General features: G+C 49.2%; 1 protein-coding gene across 2 annotated transcripts in view; it reads right to left on the reverse strand.

Annotated features, from left to right (window-relative positions):
* NUDCD3 (NudC domain containing 3) overlaps nucleotides 1-22,863 on the reverse strand; it is a 73,440-nt gene that overhangs the window by 23,461 nt on the left and 27,116 nt on the right. For both annotated transcript variants that reach the window (XR_004351394.1, XM_032642738.1), the window contains exon 3: nucleotides 583-715. Coding sequence is in view for 1 of the 2 variants with exons in the window: in XM_032642738.1 (XP_032498629.1) it covers nucleotides 583-715 (133 nt within the window). In the remaining variant the exon portion in view is untranslated. The remainder of the gene's footprint in view (nucleotides 1-582; nucleotides 716-22,863) is intronic.

Genomic DNA, 22,863 nt, shown 5'->3' on the forward strand with positions numbered 1-22,863 from the left:
TTTCACGTGAGAGTTTTTCCTTTAAAGTGATGCCTACCTGTTTCCAACGAGCTACAATCATGCTATTCTCAGCAACGTCCCCAAGTAAACATCTCTCTCCTGCTAAAAGATTAAATTTCTACTCACTCAAGCTCATTAAGATGGAGAAATCAACTCAAGCTGTAAATGTTACAACTCCACAGAGCACAGGACTGGAAGTCCACTTGTCACTACAGAACATGTAGTTCTTTGCTTTGCCTCTTGGGACTCCACTTTCTCCATCTATGAAATGGGTATAACAATAATTGCTTTGCCTACTCTGTAGTGCTTTTGCAGAGACTAAAGGCAATAAATGATATGAAAATACTGTCATTAAAAAGCAACAACAAAGCTCAGGTTCTATTCACATAGGGGGCTGAGCTGGGTCTCATACTTGACGTGGTTAAAGAGGATATGGGGTGGCAGGCTTGTGACTGCAGAAAAGAAGTGGTTTTGTGTTGGTGGCGAAACGGGGAGACCAGCTCCAGTGCAGCCCACAGCCTGAAGCCTATGCCCCAAGGAAAGAAGCTGAGCAGAGAAGCTGGGAAGAACCCCCGGGGTTACCTGCTTGCCCTTCACCACGTGCTTGGGCACCGGCACCTTGAGCTCCAGGTCAGTGTAGTCCTGGGACCAAGCGTAGTTCTCACGCACAGCACCATTGTAGCTGTCGGGGTTTCTCTGGAACTGCTCCTGCCTCCTGAGAAAGAACAAGAAGTAAGGTGACAGCCCAGGCCCACACACAGGGCAGGAAGGCCACAGGGGAACCCAGGTACATACTGTCTCTAGGTTGTGAGAATTTTCACCTAATCTCACTTGGTTTTGCATCTAAAACTCTCCCTCTCTCTGGGCAATTTCGTTTCTAACACCCCAGCTCGAGCTTCCTGGGAGGTCACAGGAACAAAGGGAAAAGCCAAGGAGAAGACCCTGAGTGCAGCACCCTTAAGGTTAGGGAAAGTATCCGCCACCATAGATCACGGCACAGCCTGGTCCTCCCGGTCTTCATGAAGCTTAGAAACCAGGCCAGCCCACAAACCAAAGAGCCTCATTAATAAAATCCTGAGGGGACTTCCCTGGTGGTGCAGTGGTTAAAAATCTGCCTGCCGATGCAGGGGACACGGGTTCGAGCCCTGGTCCAGGAAGATCCCACATGCCACGGAGCAACTAAGCCCGTGCGCCACAACTACTGAGCCTGCGCTCTAGAGCCTGAGAACCACAACTACTGAGCCCACACACCACAACTACTGAAGCCTGCACGCCCTAGAGCCTGAGTGCCGCAACTACCGAGCCCGTGTGCTGCAACTACTGAAGACCACACACCTGGAGCCCATGCTCTGCAACAAGAGAAGCCACCGCAGTGAGAAGCCTGCGTACTACAACGAAGAGTAGCCCCCGCTCACCACAACTAGAGAAAGACCGTGTGCAGCAACGAAGACCCAACACAGCCAAAAAAAAAAAAAAAAAAAAATCCTGGGGCTTGTGGGTGCCTGGTTTCTCATAAACTACTTGGCAGGACGTATCTCTTAAAAAAAAAAAAAAAAAAAGGCAAAACAAGTTCAGCCTACAGCTGCTCAACTTCAATCCTAATCCAACACCAGCCTCCATTTTCTCTCGGTAAATAAATGAAAGCCAAGGCAATGCACTAAACTGCAGGCTTTCCTAAGATGCGAGCAGTGTGCTTATGAGACAGCCTAGAAAAAACCCAGTCAGCCAAACCCTCCTGTACACGCATTACCAACCCAGCACAGATGCAAACAGGCATGGCCAAGAAGCTGATGTTAAAAATAAAATACAATAAAAGACTTGCCACAGAATTTAACAGTGTTAATGATAGTATGAACACCATACAAAAATAAGTGTAGAGTCCATCATAGTGAGTTTTAGATCTAAATTAAAGACAGAAGCTTAGTCGGGGAGCAGGCAACACCTATGAGGAAGGACATCCCCCAAAACAGATTCATTCGGCCACCTTCTCCTGCCCCCGGAGAGCCCAGCAGATGCACCTGGAGGGAGAGGCCGACGGATGAGATTCCCCTCACTGTGAGCATCTGCATGTGTGCAGATGGAAACACCCAGAAAAGGGTCAAGAACACATGTACCCCATCAGCCCCTCACCTCTGGTCAGGAGGAGTTGGGAGCGGTGGTTAATGAGGACACACTTTTTCTGGCAAAAGTTTTAAGCCAAGAACATGTTTACCTCCTGTGGGTATGCTTTACACACCTTGTATCTGAGGCTGGGCGTCCATCACAGCCCAGGCTCTCTGGGCTGGTAAACTGGTGGCTGCTACAGGCTGAACCATGTCCCCCAAAATTAATACGCTGAAGTCCTAACTCTCAGCACCTCCTTTGGAGACAGGGTCTACACAGAGGTAATCCAGTTAGAATGAGGTCATTAGGGTGGGCCCTGATCCAATGGGACCGCGTCCTTAAAGGGAGAGAGATCCGGACACGAAGACACACGCACAGAGGGACAACGTGTAGAGACTCGGGGAAAAGACAGCCACATGGCGACGGCGAGGCAGCTGCAAGTCAAGGGACGCTGAGGGCTGTCAGCCACCCCAGAAGCTGGAAGAGGCAAGGAAAGGTTCTACCCAGAGTCCCAAAGGGAATGCAGCCCCACAACACCCTGATCCTGGACTTACGACTGCACAACTACGGGAGGATTTATTTCTGTTGATCTAAGCCACCCAGTTTGTGGTACTTTTTGCAGCAGTTTAGGTCAGGGGCAGGGCTGGGCACTGACCAATCAGAACAGATGCCAGCCCCAAACTACCTGCTCACGTGGCCAGGGAGGGATGGCGGGCCCCTGTGGGGCCCTAGAGCCACAGAGGAAGCAGGGTGGGGCAAAGGAGACGGGAACAGCCAAAGCCTGGCCACAGGGTGGTCAGAGTAAGCCTGATGCGGATGCCACCAAATGCAAGCGTCTGCAGAGGGGCTGCAGTGATGCGAGGAAAGCTTTCAATATACTACAGAACTGACAGAGGACATGCAGCTTTTGTGCATAGTACAGGTTCAGTCTTCTAAGAAAACACACACACAAAGACGTGTGTGTATGTATAAAAGGAAGTCCATTAAGCCTCTGTGGTTGTCTCTGGGTAGCAGGATCACAAGCAGTTTGATTTTCTTTTCTGTATCTTTAGGTATTGTCCGAATTCCCTACAACATGCAGACACTTTACCACCAGGAGAAAAAGAGCTCTCTTTAAGAACACACTGACAGGAGACGGTGATCTGCCCTGTGGCCCCCACTCCCGGGAGCTCTCCAGTGGCCACGCCAGCCTGCTTGCCTGCTGAGCCCCTGAAACAGGTCTGGGGGACAGGGTGGCCCAATACCCACGTGTCCCTGACCCACAGGCTTCCTCCCCGCTCTAGCACCTACTGCAGCTGTAAAGCTCACATCTGACAAACACTTGAACGTGCACAGAATACCGCCAATGAGCACCAAGTAACAGGAGGGGTGGGAGGAGGCCTGACCCTCCCCGTACATCTTCTCTGCATGGCCTTTTGAATCGTGTGTGTACGTTACCTGTATGAAATAATCAAGGTTATGAAAACACGGAAATAAAATACCCACACACAAAATAAAAGCCTATGTGGCCTGGCACTGGCAGAGGTTAGGAAATAAACCTAAGGACCCTCAAAGTGGGGGGACAGCTACTTCCCATGACATACGGCTAAGCCCTTATCGGCTGCCATCCACATGGGCCCTCCGACCAGGACGGCCAGCAGACAGCAGAGGACGGGAGATGCCATGAGGTCACACCTCCTCAAGGGGCCACCCTCCACCCCAGGGCGGCTGTGCTCAGGGAACCCCCTCCCCCAGAGCAGGAGAGGCGCGGCTCAGCAGGCGCTTGCCCCCCTCCCCCCAGACCTGCAGCCTCTTCCCAGCGGAGCCAGGAGAGTCGCTCCCAGCACAGATCAGCAAGCTGCTGGGCGTTTTTAACTCTAAAAATCCACCTTCTCTTTAAATACAGTTGATTACTTCCAGCCAACAGTGCGCAACAGTAAGTCTCCTGCCATGTGCAGGTGCTCTGGGCCCCCGCCCTCACCCTGTCCCCCACCAGCCTGCGGCCACCCCCCTGCAGCTGCTGGCCAGCGCTGGGGGTGGGGAAGGGGGAAGGAGGAGCGTGAGTCAGCAGCCAGGGCCGCGGCGGTGGCGGGCGGCGCTGGCCACAGGCCTCACTGCAGCCCCCACGCCTGGAGCCGCAGCAGTGGATTACAGGGTTGCGACCGTGTTAAAGGAAACGCCAGGCCCTGTGTCTCCAAGGGACCGGCTCTGCTGGGCAGACGCCCACAGCCAGCATCACCTGCACAGGTGGGGGATGAGCTCAGGCCGCCCCCACTCTCCCCCTCCACGCCCCTGCGCCACGGCAGCGTGGGAATTAGAACAGCCAGTGGCAAGGAGGAGTCGTCGCGGGTAAAAGGGGTCACAGCCCCCAGATAAAGGCTTTTGTGCAGCAGGCTGGAGCCCATACAGGGAATGGGTTATAATTCGGGGAGAAGCCGGGGCTGCTCTCAGGCCCCTTCCCAGGCTCCCGGGGTTGGGGGTGGCTCCCCCTACGTGAAGACAGGTGCTGGGCAGTGCTCACCAGGCTCCCAGAGCCAGAAAGAGCTGCTTTCACCCTGGAACATCCTGCCTCCACACACTCACACTTGCCCCTCATGACCTAAGGCAAAGGCCACCTCTCCACTGTCCTCAGTGGTGCCCAGGTGTGACAGCTCTGGCCACACCTCCCTACCCACCTGTAGATGCCACTGCCCCTGAACCCAGTGGGAGGGGCCAGGGCTTATGCGTGTACGAGCACACGTGTCGTGCATGGGTACGTGTGCATGAGCACATCATGTGACCATGTGTGCTGTAAGCATGTGCATGGTGTGTACGTGTGGTGTGCACGTGTGTTATACGCATGTTTGTGGTGTGTGTGCGTGTACGGGGTGTATTAGGTGGTCAGTAGACAGCAGCTCATCCTCTCTCTTCACAGACCAGCTCCATCTCTCATCGACTTCCTTCTCTTCTCACTGATCCCACCATATCCCACATGTGGATGGGAGCCATTGGAAACACAGTGATTTTTCCTCTGGATTTCTGCATCTTCCAACCTATACAAAGTGAGCATTGTTAGAACACCTGCCCACCTCGGAGCCCCAACTCCCTGCTTCGGAAGCCCAGCACCAACTGTGCCCTCCTGGAAGCAGGTCCCCGGGCAGCATTCTCAGCACTGCAATTTGACTGTCGGGGCCTGGATCCTTAGCCATTGTGACTGCCTGGGATGACCACGCCACACCATGTCACACTTCACCTCTGCAGCTGAGAAAGGAAAGCGTCAGATGGCAGCGTCGGTCCACATGACCTGCCCAGAGGGCGCTCTGCGCCAGGCGCCCCACCGTCCTCCCCAGCCTCCTGCCCAGTCTCCTCTGGGGCCCCCCACCTGCAGGATCCTTTCTAGTACCTGCCTCTTCTCAGCTCCTCAGGCAACAGGAGCCAACACCACCGGGCCCCAGGTGCGGGGCTCAGAGCCCTCTACACCAGGCCCAGTGGTCACTGAAAACCCCGTGTCCACAGCACTCAAGGCCCGAGGCCGACCCCATGTCACTGGGTGCCAGTCATGAAACCTCAAGCAGGTCATGGCACTCCGGTCCCTGGTCCCCAACCATAAAACCAGAACACTGACAGCTCTGTCCCAAAGAGTGGCCAAGAAGAATAAGCGAGACAAACGTGTAAAATGGCCCAAACGGGAAAATGTTCAGGGTCACCGCCCTCTGCGCGCTGGATCACTGCCCTCTTCAGTGCCTTCCCACCCAGTTAGAAAGTCTGCCTACGGACGCAAGACTCAACAAGTGACTTTTATGAATAGAGATTTCTTGACCTTCTGGGGCATTCAGGGAGGGAAGTTATGCATTCTGCCTAATAAGCTTCCAGTTCTACCCTTGAGTTTCTTTTTAAAAATCTCACATCAATAAGTTTATCTACACTGATCTCACTAGTTTAGCAACTGCCACCAATCGGTCTCCCCAGATAGTAGCGGGCCTGCCTCACCAACAGGACCAGAGCCCCTGTGGAGAGGTGGCTAGTCTCCAGCCGGCCTAAGCTAAGTAGTCCCCTGAGAGCAAAGATGCCATTCAAGGTGAGGAGGGTCCCACGAGAGGCACACGGGACCCCCAGAGGGCTCCTGCTGGCCAAAGATGGGACAATTTGAGAATCAAAAAGAATAATGTGAAATAGTTAAAGATCCATGAGCTCATAAAACCCCAGTGGTCACCTCTGGTGAGCAGAGCATAGCTCAGTCTGAAAATTAATTTAAAAAAAAAAAAGGTTCTACAGGAACTGGAATTTCAGAAAAGCCAAGTCCCTTTATAAGGATTCCAGAAAAGCCAAGTCCCTCCATAAGATAATAAATGAAGGTATAACAGAATGAGAAAATCACCACTGTGTAAACTACAATGGAAACGTTGAGGCTGGGCAGCATCCCTTGACAGACGCTGAGCGCTAGGTGAGCGGCAGATGGGAGTCGGCCCACGGAAGGATCAGAAAATCACCTATGTCCGCAACAGCCAGATACCAGGCACCTCCTGAGAGAGCCTCACCTTTGCTGTAGTCCTGCACCAACGCTGGGCCTTAAATCCACCCCACCCCACAGGTCTAATCACTAGACTATAGGGAGCACAAGGGACAGAGAACATCTTCATCAAAACCATGTACATTGGGGCTTCCCTGTGGTGCAGTGGTTAAGAATCCGCCTGCCAATGCAGGGGACACGGGTTCCATCCCTGGTCCGGGAAGATCCCACATGCTGCAGAGCAACTAAGCCCGTGTGCCACAACTACTGAGCCCATGCGCCACAACTACTGAAGCCCATGTGCCCTAGAGCCCACGTATCACAGCTACTGAGCCTGCATGCTGCAACTACTGAAGCCCGTGCGTCTAGAGCCCATGCTCCGCAACAAGAGAAGCCACTGCAATGAGAAACCCGCGCACCACAAGGAAGAGTAGCCCCCACTCACTGCAACTAGAGAAAGGCCGTGCGCAGCAACGAAGACCCAACGCAGCCAGAAAAGCAACACCACCAAAAAAAAAAATAAAACCAGCCAAGTCCAGAATCTGGAAAATTACAATAGACAAAACTCTAAGTTTCTTTACAAATAAATGGCATAAAATGAAAAAAGAGAAGGGAAATGATTCTAAATTAAGAGACTTAGAAGATACAGCAACCAAATGTAATGTTTGGACCTGCTGGAATACTATTTTGAAAAAACTAACTGAAAAAAGACATTTTGAGACAATCAGGAAAGAGTGAACACAGACTGGACATTAGATGATTATAAGGAACCATAAATTTATAAGTTACGATAATTACATTAAGCCCTTATTTTTTTTTTACTGAAGTATATATACGGGTGAAGTCTGGGATTTGCCATATCAAAAAAAAAAGTCTGGGATTAGGGACAGAAATGAAACACGAATCATGACATGCTGCTAACAAGGAAGGGGGGAAACCTCGTGGACATTCGTTATGCTACGCTTTCCTTTTTGTGTCACAAAACCTGAAGGGTTTGTCTTGGTTATGCACCCAGGAGTGGGCCTGCTGGGCCAAGAGTGTAAAAGTAAGCAACCCACCCTTAAGAGGCAGCGCGAACTCATTTCCAAGGGCTGCCCCAATTCACCATGCACCAGTGGTGTGCACGGGGTCCCGTCAACCCACGGGGTCATGTTCAACACTGTCACACTTTCTAAAGTTTTACGAAGTAAAAATATATAAAAAATAGTATTTCCGTATGGTCTTGATTCACATTTCTCTGCGTATTAATGTTAACTGGCCGTATATGTGACTCATTTCTGTGAAATTCCTGCCACGGCTTTTGTTTGTGCTTTCCCTGGTTTGAAGAAGTTCTCTATAAACTTTTGATAAGAATTCTTCGTTGGTTTCATAGTTTACAAACGACTTCTCCTGGTTTATTAACTTGTCTTCCTACTTCCTTCCAGATGTTTAACTCAAGCTCCATCACTACCACCAAAAGATCTTCACAGCTCCTCACCTCCTTGAGGTCTGAAGGGTGTCGTCGCGCCTATTTTCTAACAGGAATACTCTAAGTTTTTAATCTCTACTTTTTGGAGTTATTGCTCCCTTTGCATTCAGCATGGTTTCCTTGTGTAGTCTTTTCTTCTCTTGACCAGTTGTACCAGGAGCTTGTCTAAATATAAAGGGAAAGTCCAGCTGAGGAACACAGAGGGGCCAGCTGGGGACAGGACTGGCCCGTGGTCACTGCGTGCACCAGCCTAGCTCCTCCAGGATGCCTTCCATTCCCTAGCGCCCACTCACGGCCAAGACACTGTCAGGAAGGCTCAGTTTAATAAAAAAAAAATTCTTACAAAAAGTATATTTTGAAAATGTGCTTTTAACATTGTAAAATTAATTCTGGGGCTTCCCTGGTGGCGCAGTGGTTCAGAGTCCGCCTGCCGATGCAGGGGACACGGGTTCGTGCCCCGGTCCGGGAAGATCCCACATGCTGTGGAGCGGCTGGGCCCGTGAGCCATGGCCGCTGAGCCTGCGCGTCCGGAGCCTGTGCTCCGCAACGGGAGAGGCCACAGCAGTGAGAGGCCCGCATACCGCAAAAAAAAAAAAAAAAAAAAAAAAATTAATTCTGTAGCACAGTTAAAAATATGAGAGGATTCTATATTTACCTAAAATAAATGAGGCAAGGTGCTTGGAGTCTCATGATAAGCCCATGAATCATCTGACAGGTAAAAATGCACATTTAGGGAACGTCTTTGACAATCTGTATCAGATGGTCAGCCAACAAAAACATAATCAATATTTACTATGAACTCTTCTAATTAACTAAAGATATAAGTTGGTTATAGTGAAACTTTTTCTTAAATCGTGTTAATTACTTCAACAAGGGAAGGAGGCATTCCAATTTTTTACAAGTATATAAATATGAAATATACATTTTAAAACAAAAACTAGATAATCTACTCCATAAATATGCTGAATTCTTAGTCTTTAACTCAATTTTCTATTCCTAGTCATCCAAAATCAGGACAGTTATGACCAGCTTTACTATTTCAAGTCCCAACAGACTTCCCAATTGAGCAATACAAGCACACCGCAGAGATACGGTGGGCTTTGTCCCAGACCACCACACCACCACAATAAAGTGAGTCACATGAATTTTCTGGTTTCCTAATGCGTGTAGAAGTTATGTGTCCTCTACACTACACCATATAACTATTCTGTAGTCTGTTAAGTGTGCAACAGCATTATGTCTAAAAAGACAATGTACATACCTTAATTAAAAATATTTTATTGTTAAAAAATGCTGACCATCATCTGAGCCTTCGGCGAGGCATAATCTTCGTGCTGGTGGAGGGTCTTGCCTTGGTGTTGGTGGCCGCTGACTGATCAGGATGGTGGATGCTGAAAGCAGGGGTGGCCGTGGCCATTTCTTAAAACAGACAACAATGATGTCCGCCGCATCGATTGACTCTTCCTTTCACGAATGATTTCTCTAGCAGGCAATGCTGTTCGACAGCATTTTACCCACAGGAGAACTTCTTTCAAAATTGGAATCAATCCTCTCAAACCCTGCTGCTAAGTTTATGCAATATTTAAATCCTCCGCTGTCATTTCAGCAATCTTCACAGCGTCTTCACGAGTAGATTCCATCTCAAGAAACCACTTTGCTCATCCGTAAGAAGCAATTCCTCATCCGTTAAGTTTTGTATTTATAACAAATATAATAATATTGAAAAGGTTTGAAATATTGGGAGAAGTACCAAAATGTGACACCGAGACCTGAAGTGAGCAGATGCTGCTGGGAAAATGGTGCTGCAAGGTCTGCTTGACAGAGGGCTGCCGCAGACCTCCAACTCGTAGGAAACACAGTATCTGTGAAGCACGGTAAAGCAAAGCACAATAAAGTGAGGTACAGCCTGCAATTAGACCGGAGGGAAACAACACCCAAACCTCAGAAGGGGTGAACCCAGCAACACAGCCACCTGTCAGAATCGCCTGCATCAGAAGCTGCCCGTGGAGACAGCGTAACAAGGGGCAAGAGGCCCAGTGAGGGGATGAAACGGAACCCAAACCAGATGCGTGCGTGAGAACCGAGCACTGCCACACGCTCACCACAGATGCAGACTAGAAGCCACACCTGGCCGCAACATCAACAAGCCTCAGCACTCAGCCCCTGCCGTCACTAGCACTGACTATTCATTACAGCAACTTCCCCAAAGAGCCCTCAACTCTTCCATGAATGTAAACTCAACCCCCACTTTACACCCAGCCTCTGAATCCCTCAAAATCGTAGCCTTGCAGTTTCCACCAATCCTGACTGTCCTCACCCAGTCCTAATCAAGACTCCCACCCCACGTTCTCACGTTGAAAGACCCACCTTATATATATCAAACTTCTAATTCTCAACAAGTTCTGGCCTTACCACCCCCTCCGAGAGGCTGTCAGAGCTCTGGAGGTGGTGCTGTCCCTCCCGAGGTGAGCAGTCCTCAGCTGTCTCACCAACAGATGACATGGTGGTCTCTGGGGCTGCCGTACGCAGGCATGCAATGTGCACATGTGATGTGCATGTCAGGACACAGCAGAGTGGCTCTGAACCCACAGGGTCTGCTCTTTCTGATGCTGACATCCCATAATAAGTGAAGTTCATCAACTCCTGCTTCAGGTGGACCAAGTTGTGACGAATGAAAAGTACCACACTGGAGGAAAGAGATCGGCATTACTTTTATTGAAAGTAAAAATCAAAAAATAGGAAAGAAGGAAACTTGGGAGGGCTGAGGAGGGCTTCCCTGGGCCCAGGTGAAGAGGCGGTGAAAGTGTCAGGGTTGAGGGGCAAGCCTCAGGCCATACAATCGGCTGGCCACCTCTGTCCTGGTGACAAAATGAACTGGTTAATGACACCACCACTATCACTGTCAAAGAATTTACAGCCCAATCCGGGAAAGTCGTGTGCCCAGCCCAAGATGAAAGGTGCAAAGTGTTAGCTGCCAGCGCCAGGCTGCCCAGTACCTGCGAGCACTGAGGGACTTCGGGGGGGCGGGGGGAGGCACGGAGAACGTGGACACCCCGAGATGGGGAGCAAGGCGAGGCGTGGCGACTCTTATCACTAGGACATGTGGTCAGGTCACTTGGGATGCGGGCTCCTCCACTCCCAGGGGCTCCATCCCGGGAAGGGGCAGCATGGAACAGCAGACGCACAAGGGACTCAGGATGATTAGCTACGACCGCTCACGCCCTCTCTGGGCTGCAGGTTCTTCATCTCCTTTTCACCTCCCAGGATTCTTAGGTGAGAATCACATGGAAGTGCATGCGCACAGTGCACCTGCTGACAGGCATGCTCTGTGTGATTTTATCTAGTGCTTCCCTCCCATAAACCACCACCCGCAACTCCTCAAGGAAGAAACCAAATGCCCTTTCATCCTGGAAGCTGTCTGCTGTCCTCTTCTCTCAACATCTTCCTGACCGTCCCACCGACTGGACGACCTCACCCACAGACCGAGGTGGCACGCCTGCATCTCTCCAGTCCAGACCATAGAGAGAGGAGGATAAGGCCCAGAAAAAAGAGAGGTAGGGGAATTAAAATAGAGACCAAAAAGGATGCCAAGAATCACCAAGATAATTCTAAAGAAGAAGAAAAACAAGGGGGGAGAACAGCCCCTGCTGATGTCAAGTGTGATCCTGGCACTCGGAGCAAATGGCCACCAGGGAGAACACCCAGCCCTGAACCAGCCCCTCCCACGGAGACCAAGGTGGCGCACGGGTGGGAAAGAATGGCTGCCTGACAAAGGGCAAAAAACTAAACCTATATGTGAAAAACACTCTTGTCTTTAAAAATTTTATAGGGAAATGTTTTTATTAAATCCAAGTAGAGAAGTATTAACAAGACACCTTATAGCATAGAAACGACCGATCATTTAGGGCTTCCCTGGTGGCGCAGTGGTTAAGAACCCACCTGCCGATGCAGGGGACACAGGTTCGAGCCCTGGTCCGGGAAGATCCCACGTGCCGCGGAGCAACTAAGCCCGTGTGCCACAACTACTGAGCCTGCACTCGAGGGCCCGTGCACAACAACTACTGAGCCCGCAAGCCACAACTATTGAAGCCCGTGCACCTAGAGCCCGTGCTCCACAACAAGAGAAGCCACCGCAATGAGAAGCCCACGCACCACAACGAAGAGTAGCCCCCACTTGCCACAGCTAGAGAAAGCCCGCGCGCAGCAACGAGGACCCAATGCAGCCAAAAATAAATAAATAAATGAATTGGGGGGGAAAAAAAAAGGTAGGCCACAGAGAGGAGGAAGATCTGTGACACATAACCAACAAAGAACTGGAACATATAAACAATCTCTACAAATCAGTAACAGAAATAGGAACGTCGGCAAGGGCTATAAGGAGGACATTCAGAGAGGAGGAACCCGAACTGCCACTGAGCATAGGGCTGCATGGTCTCCCGAGTAACTGCAATCATGACCAAAATGACGGACTCACCCATCGACTGACAAAAAGGAAAGGAAACCACTGAGGTAATCAGAGAGCAGGGCAGGAGGAACATAACTCTGCACACACCACTGGAGGGTGCACACCCTAGAACAACACTTCTCAGAGCACAGGGCATAAAATCTACATGTGGAACAGAACACAAAATGGAACAGACAATGGGAAGCTGTACTGCAGAGAAAGAGCCAGCACAGCTTCATGGCGCTGCCCCCATGTTGGTACCGGGAATCTGAGGGCACAGCCAAGACAGTGTGCAAGTCGCTGCCTAAGAGAACCTATCACACACGCAGGAGAGGAACTGCACCATGGTCAGGAGAGGTCAGGGAGTCGAGAGAGGGTCCTGGGGTAGAAAGGGGGTCACAGAGTGAGGAGGACACCACATCAGAGATTATCTAGTAGCCAGTGAGGGTGAATAAACAAATGACAGCAGGTTCAATCAGTGGCCCGGTGTATGAGGCTGAATAACTGGAAACAGAGCTTAAAGATGAAGGGTAACGACTGAGTGGTGCTAGCGTTGGGGGAAGGACACACCCATCATCACAAGAGAGAGACAGAAGAAGCTGGGGGCTCACAGTCAACCAATCAATCACAAATGTAGGAACACCTCCTCCAGCACACATCCAAGCTGGGACACAGAATTCACCTATTAGAAGGATTTGCTAATTGCATCACAGGTGCAGGTGACAGGCGCCATGCTCTGGTTCTCAGAGAAAGGTACAAAGATTTTAATATATTTCCAGAAAGAGAGATATAAAAATAAGGAGACAAGTATGTACACTGACAGGGCCCAGAGGCAGGGGCGCCCAGCAGCAGTGAGCTCATCCACTGCCACATACGGTTTCTAAACACTGTCCTCACACAAAGCAATCAGGCTCCTTGGAGAATGGGTGGAAGAGAAAATACGAGATGAGCCTGGAGCACCTGGCAGTGCCAGAAAGTAAGGAAGTGCTCAAAAAACCACAGGATGCAGAATGTCAAAAGGACAAAGAAGCCAACCGGAGAGCTCCCAATGGGCAGAGCTGGAACTGATATGAGTGGCTAAATATATAAAACAGCACTGGATTATAATGCAGAGAATAGGGACTTCCCTGGTGGTCCAGTGGGTAAGACTCCACGCTCCCAACGCAGGGGGCCCGGGTTCGATCCCTGGTCGGGGAACTAGACACCGCATGCATGCCGCAACTAAGAGTTGCTCAGAAAGGTCACAGAGCCACAACTCCGGTCAAGGGAGCCACTCGGAGGCTTGACAGGTAGGAGGAGGGTGCCTATGACCCCGGTGAGCAAGGGAGGCGCACAGCTCCAAGCCAGCTCTGCCACTGACTTGCCGTATGACCCTGAGCGGATGCCTCAAGCTTCTCACCTGTAAAATGGGGACGCATTAGTACCGACCTCAGAGATGTGAGGATTAAATGGGTCGAGATATATATAAAGCCCTCAGAGCAGAGCCTGGCCCAGAGCAGGTGTCCCAATCATCAACATCTTTACTCACCTGGATCATCAGTCCTGTAAACACTGCCACTGTTTTGTCAAAGAGAAGAAGCAGTCGTGCCAGGCAAGACCTGGGCTTTTAAAACCAGGCAGGGTTCAGAATTTAATCAAAAAGTCATAGGTAGTCACCACAGCGTTGGAACAGGGAGTGACATCATTTGATTGTTTTAAAAGGTCCCTGCAAGGTTGCCGTGTGGAGGCGATCGGATGGCAGGACGCCCACCGCATGGGAAAGGAGACTGGTCAGTGCCGGCGGGAGTCGGGCTGGTGAGGTGTCGGCAGGGATGGGAAGAGCTGTGGAGGCGAGGGTGCTGGGGGCCCAGCCTGCAGGCGGCACAGGAGCCTGAAGGGTGGCAGGAGGGCGAGCACCTGGAGGGCTGGCAGAGCCCGACACTCAGAACGTGGGGGCTGAGGGTGGAGGGCCGGGTGACCCCCGCCCCGGAGGCCTGCCTCACCTCATCCACCCGCTTTTCTCAGCCCGCTCATTCCATCCTTTTCCCTCACCGCCAACCTCTACCAGGACCAGGCTTCCTCCCTGATGACAAGAGGGGTGAATCTCCCCCTTCACACTCAACACCAGGACACAGACGACACCGCAGACACACCCAGAGCAGGTCATCCTGCACTTACACTCAGGCAGCCACATGCATAGCTGTCATGGGGTCCCATATGAGACCACAATCTTCCAGAAGAAAAACCACACCTAACATGGGGTCTAACACACTGGTATACAGTTGGGACAAATTTTGAACAAACTGAATGTAAACCACAGAACTTAACGAAATACATACATCATAATCTTATGGAAGAACTTCTCCCCCTGTTTCCTTTAAATCCATCCAAAAAGCTTCAAGTTACCAATGTCTGAGTTTTGTTTTCAATCTCCCAAGAACACCCTGGAACTCTAAGTAGAGATGTAGTCCATCTCCTCAGCTGTGAAGGCCTGGAGTTATCAGGGGTGCAGAGGGGTTTCTACTGCAGCCTAAGGCCCAGCCTGAAGGTGTCCTATTGCGGGTCAGCCCTCAGGTCAGCCTTCTGCAATATGCACCAGCTTCCTCTCAGTAAAGTCTAGAATGTCTTTTCTGCAGGCAAAAACACCTGGAATTTAAGATCATAATCCATTAAATTCTGATAAGTAAATATCGATCACAAACTGAAGGCCCGACGCACTGAAACAGGACCCTGGCATAAGACTGGGTGGCCAGCACGGGGCAGCTGCAGGCCCAGGCCCCGTCCGGCCATTTCTATCCTCTCTGCTTTCAAGCTCCCTGAGATGAAGTTGGCCTGGCTCCTCCATCCCCACCTCAGGTTCCCGCTGCCTGGCTCTCGCCCGCCCCCTAGACTGTAAATCCAAACAGAAAAAGTCAAGGCAGGGGAAGCAGCCCTCTTCTCAGCCAGGCATTCGCATCACTCCCTCCACACCTTCTCCACCCTTGGCAGGGCTGCGGGAGGAGGTGCACCAACCCCTGAAGACCTTCACTCGGGTGTGGCGTGGCGCGTACCTACATTTGCAAAGAGAAAATCCCCAATGAACTAAGGAGTCTGCTGCGGAATGGAATCTTCGGGTAAATGCTTTTGGTAAAGCGAAGCATTATTTTGACACAGCAAAGCTCCACTCCTCACTGAACACTATATAACACGGAACTTCGACGTCAACTAGAAATGCTGAGTCCTGGGGACCTGGGCTGTGCTCTTGCTTCTTGCTGTCAAGGTCAACGGGCCAGGCCCCCTGGCCAGCTCCTGCTCGACCCCTCCCACAGATATCCCCTGTCCCTCACAGCCACACTGCTCCAGCCCTCACACCTCACCCAACCTTAAAGACAAACAAACAGGGACTCGAAATGCTGCTCCCACCCTGCCTTCCCTTCAGGAAGTCACTTTCTCTCCACCTCACCTCCCAGCACACCCCACTGTGAAACTCTGGCCAGCCCAGCGACCTCCAAGTGTCAAAGCCAAACTGGCCTTTCATAGGTTTCAGAACCTGCTTTCCCCTACAACATCTGATATCAACATCCTGCCCTAGACACACCTGGTCTCCCCCTCTCTCCTCCACCATCACACCCACCGCCACCTGGTCTCCTTTGGCTGACCTCTCCTCCCCATAAGCTCCAGGCGACACAGCAGTAACCCTGCCTCTTCCACACACACCCCTGGAAACACTGCAACAGTGAGGTATCCTGTCTGCATCCCCAACCTCATCCACTGTGTCTGCTCCCTGTTAACTTTCAAACAAGCCGGAGTACGGAACTCTTGAGTTAGAAACCACTGGGTAGCCCACTCTCCACAAGATAGACCCACTTCTTCAGCACGATACTCAGGGTACTTGACCGCGTCATCCCAGCCCCCCAGGTACACAGACAAGCCCTCTCTCCTCCGACCTCCCGCGGGACCACAAGCACTCCAGCACTGACTGTACAGGAATTCCTCCTGACAGGGTGCCTGCCCTTCTCAGCCTGCTGACCTCCCATGCCATCTCCCCCACAGTTGGGCACAGTCTCCCCACCGACTGCTCCTGGTGTTCCTGTCTGCTTTGTTTTTGGAAGGGAGGAGGACTGCTGCTGTGAGCGTGTGTGCACACACATGTGCACAGCAGAAGGTGCATTCCAGACTCTAACACAGCATAGGCGGTCCACATGGTGTCAGGACCGGAATCAGCAGCTCTGAGCTGATGTGCCACTGAGAAGCAACGAGTACCCGACCCTAGTGAGAAAGTGAAAGACTAGGCAAAGGGGTTCACATGTCAGACCTCCTTAAGGGAAGGAAGGTCTTCGAAGGATTTCAGATTAAAAAAATAAAGCAGAATAATTTAGTGCTCAAGGACACAGACTCTGGAGTCAAAGTCCCTGCTGGCCACAGACCAGCAGTGGAACCCTGGACAAGCTGGCCCCACTCTCCAAGCCTTGGTGTGCTCATCAGTGCAATGAGGGATGTAACCCCTCACTGCGGAAACAGCATGGACTTGCGAGCTAACAGACCGGCAATGGCTGACACCCCCAGAACCCACCTACGGGTTGTGTTGATCCAATCCTTATCCCCAGTTTACACACATGAGGCTGCACAATTCAGGTCCAGACACACGCTCTAGGCCCAGCTGTGACCTCTGGGTGCCATCCACCTGCCCACCCACACGACCCTGAGCCCTGAGAGTGTGTGGTCAGACTTTCACGCTGACAAAACGCACTTCTCCATACACGTCCAGGGTCTTGTGTGGCTGCTTCCGCCTCCTGACAACAGCTCAGCTTGGAAGAGGTGACGGCCCAAGAGTACAGCCAAAGCAACAAGGTGCCATGGGAGCACTAACGCCTGCTGGATTTCAGTCTCTGCAAATAGTACTTTCCGTTCTCATAGTTACAGGCTGCCAGGGAATTTTAGCTGTGAAGACAGTGAAGACAGGCTGGAGAAACACTCCTACTATTTACGAAGTTCTGTGTCAGACTCGATCCTCCCTAACAGCCCCCGCCCCCCATATATATGAGCTGAGACCCTCCAGCAAGTGCTGTTCTGAGGGGGGCTGAACGGATGGCTGGACCAGACCCAGGCCACAGACTGGCCAGGCCCTCCCGCAGCGCCAGCAGGGAGCTGCAGCTCGAGGCCACCCAGCCTCGCCGAGCTTCTCTGCCGCTCGGCTCCTGCTGCCTGTCCCCACACAGCAGGGACTGTTCACTTTACTGCCTCCTAAAAAGTGCTTCCGGGCTGCCCTGGGGGCGCAGTGGTTGGGAGTCCGCCTGCCGATGGGGGGACACAGGCTCGTGCCCCGGTCCGGGAAGATCCCACATGCCGCGGAGCAGCTGGGCCCGTGAGCCGTGGCCGCTGAGCCTGCGCGTCCGGAGCCTGTGCTCCGCAGCGGGAGAGGCCACAGCAGTGAGAGGCCCGCATACCGCAAAAAAAAAAAAAAAAAAAAAATAGTGCTTCAGAGGAGCCTCTTAGACTACGGTATATATTTGCAATCTCTGTAATTTTACCCTTTAAAGAAGCAGAACTAGATGCTCTATCAAACATAATTACCTCATTGGACTAACAATGCCTGAGGAATGCAGCCTGGTTTCTGGCAATGTAGACTGGAGAGTTCTATGTAGAGGCTTATAGAGAAAGGTCTTTCTTACTATAACAAGAGTCACAAACAAAACTAGTGTCAGAAAGGCATCTCTGACAGACAGCCTTTCAAATGCAGCACATCTACTCAGGCTACTGATGAAAAGCAACTAGTTCTGCCTTCACGGGGACTCCCCTGGTGGGGCAGTGGTTAAGAATCCACCTGCCAATGCAGGGGACATGGGTCCGAGCCCTGGTCCGGGAAGATCCCACATGCCATGGAGCAACTAAGCCCGTGCGCCACAACTATTTAAGCCTGCGCGCCTAGAGCCCGTGCTCCGCAACAAGAGAAGCCACCACAATGAGAAGCCCACGCACCGCAACGAAGAGTAGCCCCCATTCGCCGCAACTAGAGAAAGCCCGGCGCGGCAATGAACACCCAACGCAGCCAAAATAAATTTATTAAAAAAAAAAAAAAAAAAAAAAAGGAAATGTTGCCAAGGATATGGAGAAAAGAGAACCCTAGTACATGGTTGGTAGGAATGTAAATTGGTGCAGCCATTACGGAAAACAGTAGGGAGGTGCCTCAGAAAACTAAAAATAGAGTTACCATATGATCCAGCAGTTCCACTCCTGGGTATATATCCAAAGAAAACAAAAACACTAATTCGAAAAGATATCTGCACCCCAGTGTTCATAGCAGCATTACTTACAATAGCCAAGATACAGAAGCAACCTAAGTGTCCGTCAACAGATAAATGGATAAAGAAGATGTGATACACACACGCACACACACGCACACACACACAATAGACTATTACTCAGCCATAAAAAAGAATGGAATTTTGCCATTTGCAACAACAATGGATGGACCTTGAGGGGATTATGCTTAGTGAAATAGGTCAGAGAAAGACACACACTGTATGTTATCACTTATATGTGGAATCTAAAAAATAAAACGAATGAATATAACAACACAAAAAACAGATTCACAGACATAGAGAACAAACTAATCGTTACCAGAGAGAGGGTCAAGGTAGGGGTAGGGGATTAAGAGGTACAAACTCCATGTACAAAATAAAATACAACAATATATTGTACAGCACAGGGAATATAGCCAATATTTTACAATAACTTTAAATGGAGTATAATCTATAAAAATGCTGAATCACTATATGTTGTACACCTGCAACTAATACAATATTGTAAGTCAAATACATTGTAATATAAATCAATCAATCAAGCTTCTTCCATGTCAAAACTGTATGCAAAGAGCACATGAACAGAACAATCTGCTGATTACCAAGTCCTGCCATCCCAAATGTGGCCACATGGTTGAATGGGTGAGTTCAACTCCTCGAACTCACTCTCAGTCCACTGAGTCCCACCCTGCCCCCGCCAGACGGCTCTGCCCGCTGTCCCAGCTCAGGTCAGCGAGTCTTTCCCAAACCGTCTTGCTCTCAGATTCCCCCTCCACCCGTCTTTCCCCTCTTCAGGGATTCCTTTTCTTCCACCGTCGACAGTCCCCAGAGCTTCAGAACGCTTTCCCCCAGTCTCTCACTGGCCGCTGCCCTTCTCACTCCCTTCAGAGACAAAACTTCATTTCCAGGGTTACAACCACCACTGCCAAGATGATGACTCTCACACCTGGCTCCAGCTTTTGCTTCTCTCCCTAAACTTCAGACTGACATGTCCCTGTCAGCTAACCGCTTCCACTCACATGTCCCAGTCACCTCATACCTGAAACCAAACACACACTTCTTATACCACAGAACCCCCAAAGGCTCTCGAGCTGGGGACACAAGTTACCTTAGAAAGTAGGGAAGTGGGGCTAAATACTGAGGACAGGTTAAGGAATCTGTCTAGGAAGAAGTCAGCCCCCTCTTCTATTCCACGAAGAGGCAACTACCCCCCCCCACCCTCCAAAACCCTAGAGGTTTACTCTACAGGGAATTGGAGACAGATAAACACACACACATACACACATCTCCATCCTCGTGTGTGTGTCCATCCTCTCACAACAGTGAGAAGATACTGCAGCCTTGAAACAATAACAGATTATGTAAAAAACAACCCCTTTCAGAAAACAAAGAAAGAACTTGCGGAAATGAATACTGATAGCAGAGTACAAACCAACTCAATACAAGGACTGGAGGATACAGGTGAGGAGATCGTGCATGAGTTTCCCAGAAAAAAAGAGAAAAAAGTCAGAGACAGAATACACAGGCTTACCACATTTTATTGCATTTTGCAGATACTGCATTTTTTTTTTTTTTTTTTTTTTACAAATTGAAGGTTTATGGCAACCTTATGTTCATTGTCAGATGATGGTTAGCATTTTTTATCAATAAGGTATTTTAAATTAAGGTATGTGTATTGTTTTTTATATATAATACTATTGCACACTTAACAGACTTATAGTGTAAACCTAACTTTTTTATGCACTAGGAGTGACTCGCTTTATTTTGACATTTGCTTTATCGCAAAGGTCTGGAACCAAACCTGCAGTATCTGCAGAGTGTGCCCGTCAGTCTGACGGGCCCACCAGGCACAAAGCACATCAAACTGAACTAGAGCCAAACTCAGAGAAGCAGGATACACTTTTGGAAGAGCAGGAACACTGGGAAGAGTAAGCTTCCCACCAAGAGCAAGAATCCGAACACCCTCCAGCTCCCTAGGAGTGACACTGTGAGCCAGAAGAAAACAAGGGAATGCAGGGCACACTGCCAACCTAACACTATATAGAGCCAAACTATCAATCAAGTATAAAGAAAACACAGACACATTCAGACATTTGGTAGAGTGGCCGGCTTGCTGTGGTTTCCTTGGGGCTTTCTTTGCTTCAGCACTGGATTCTCACATCCTGGGAAGCTGCTCAGTCATGGGCAATAGTTTGCCCATAAAACTAAAAGTCCCTAATCCCAAGAACCCTTTAATCCCAGGAAAATCAGCAAGATTGGTGAGGTCTCAAAAACTTTCTCTCAATGGTCACTTTCTCAGGGAGTTACTAGGAGGTGTTCTCAACCAAAACATGAGAGTAAAGAAAGACTAAGGCCCACAGTTCACATCACACTTAAGGGTGAAAGCCTGAATGCTTTTCCCCAAGTCTGGGAACAGGACAAGGATGTCCGCTCTCACAATTTCTAGTCAATGTTGTACTGGAGGTGCTAGCCAGGGCAATTAGGCAAGAAAATAAATAAATAAAAGACACCCAGACTGGAAGAAGTGAAACTATCTCTATTTGCAGACGACATGATCTAGATAGATAGATAGACAGATAGATAGATAGACTGACAGACAGATGCTTAAGAATTCACTAAAAATTATTAGTTAATAAGAGTTAAGCAAAGTTGCAGGTCACAAAATCAATATGAAAAAATCAATTGGGTTTCATAACGGTAGCAGTGAACAATCTGAAAAAGAAATTAAGACAATTCCATTTACAACAGCATCAGAAAGAATAAAATGCTTAGGAATAAATTTAACAAAAAAATGATAAAAACTTACACTCCAAAAAGAAAACATTGTTGAAAAGAATTAAAGAAGAGCTAAATAAAATTGAAAGGCATCTCAAGTACAAGGACTGGAAGACTTAAATACTGTTAAGATGACAATACTCCCCAGACTGATGTACAGAGTCAATGCAATACCTATCAACACCCCCACTGGCTTCTTTGCAGAAACTGGCAAGCTGATTCTAAAATCCATACGGAAATGCAAGTGATCCAGAATAACCGAAACAATCTTAAAAAAGGAGAACAAAGGTTCCAATTTCAAAGCTTACTTACTAACAAAGGTGTAGTAATCAAGACAATGCGGTACTGGCGTAAGGACAGGCATGGAGATCAATAGAACAGAATGGAGAGTCCAGAAACTCTCTAATTCACGGTCAACTGATTTTCAACAAGAGTATCAAGTCTATTCAATGGGGAAAAAAAACAGTCTTTTCAACAAATGGTGCTGGAATAACTCGATATGCAAAAGAATAAAGTTAAACCAATAGCTCATATCATATGCAAAAATGAACTCAAAATGGATCAGAGACCTAAATGCAAGAGCTAAAATAATAAAACTCTAAGAAAATATAAATCTTTGTGATCTTGGGTTAGGCAATGATTTCTTAAATATGACACCACAAGCATATGCAACCAAAGAAAAACCAGACAGACTTCATCAAAATTTTAACCTTTTGAGCTTCAAAGGACATTTTCAAGAAAGAGAAAAGATAACCCACAAAATGGGAGAAAATATTTGCAAATCATTTATTTGATAAGGGCCTAGTATCCAGAACATGTAAAGAACTCTTCTATCTAATGATAAAAAGACAACACAATTAAAAACGGTATTAAAGGGTCTGAACAGACATTTCTCCAAAGAAGATATACAAATGGTCAATAATCACATGCAAAAACTCTCAGCATTTGTAGTCACTAGGAAATGCAAATCAAAATCATTAGGATGGCTACAATCAAAAAGAGAGATAATAACAAGTGTTGGCAATGACGTGGAGAGATTGGAGCCCCATAAAGTGCTGGTGTACAATGGTGCAGCCGCCGTGGAAAACAGTCTGGCAGTTCTTCAAAAGGTTAAACATTGAGTTACCATGTGACGCAGCAATTCCACTCCTAGGAATATGCACAAGAGAAACGAAAACATGTATCCAGACAGAAACTTGTATGTGAATGTTCACAGCAGCATTATTCATGACAGACAACCAAAATATGCATCAATGGATGACTTAACAAAATGTGGTCCATCCATTCAAGGAAGTATTATTCAGCCAATAAAAGGAATGAAGTCCTGACCATGCTATACCACTGA

Source organism: Phocoena sinus, chromosome 9, assembly GCF_008692025.1.
Source record: "Phocoena sinus isolate mPhoSin1 chromosome 9, mPhoSin1.pri, whole genome shotgun sequence".
NCBI lineage: Eukaryota > Metazoa > Chordata > Mammalia > Artiodactyla > Phocoenidae > Phocoena > Phocoena sinus.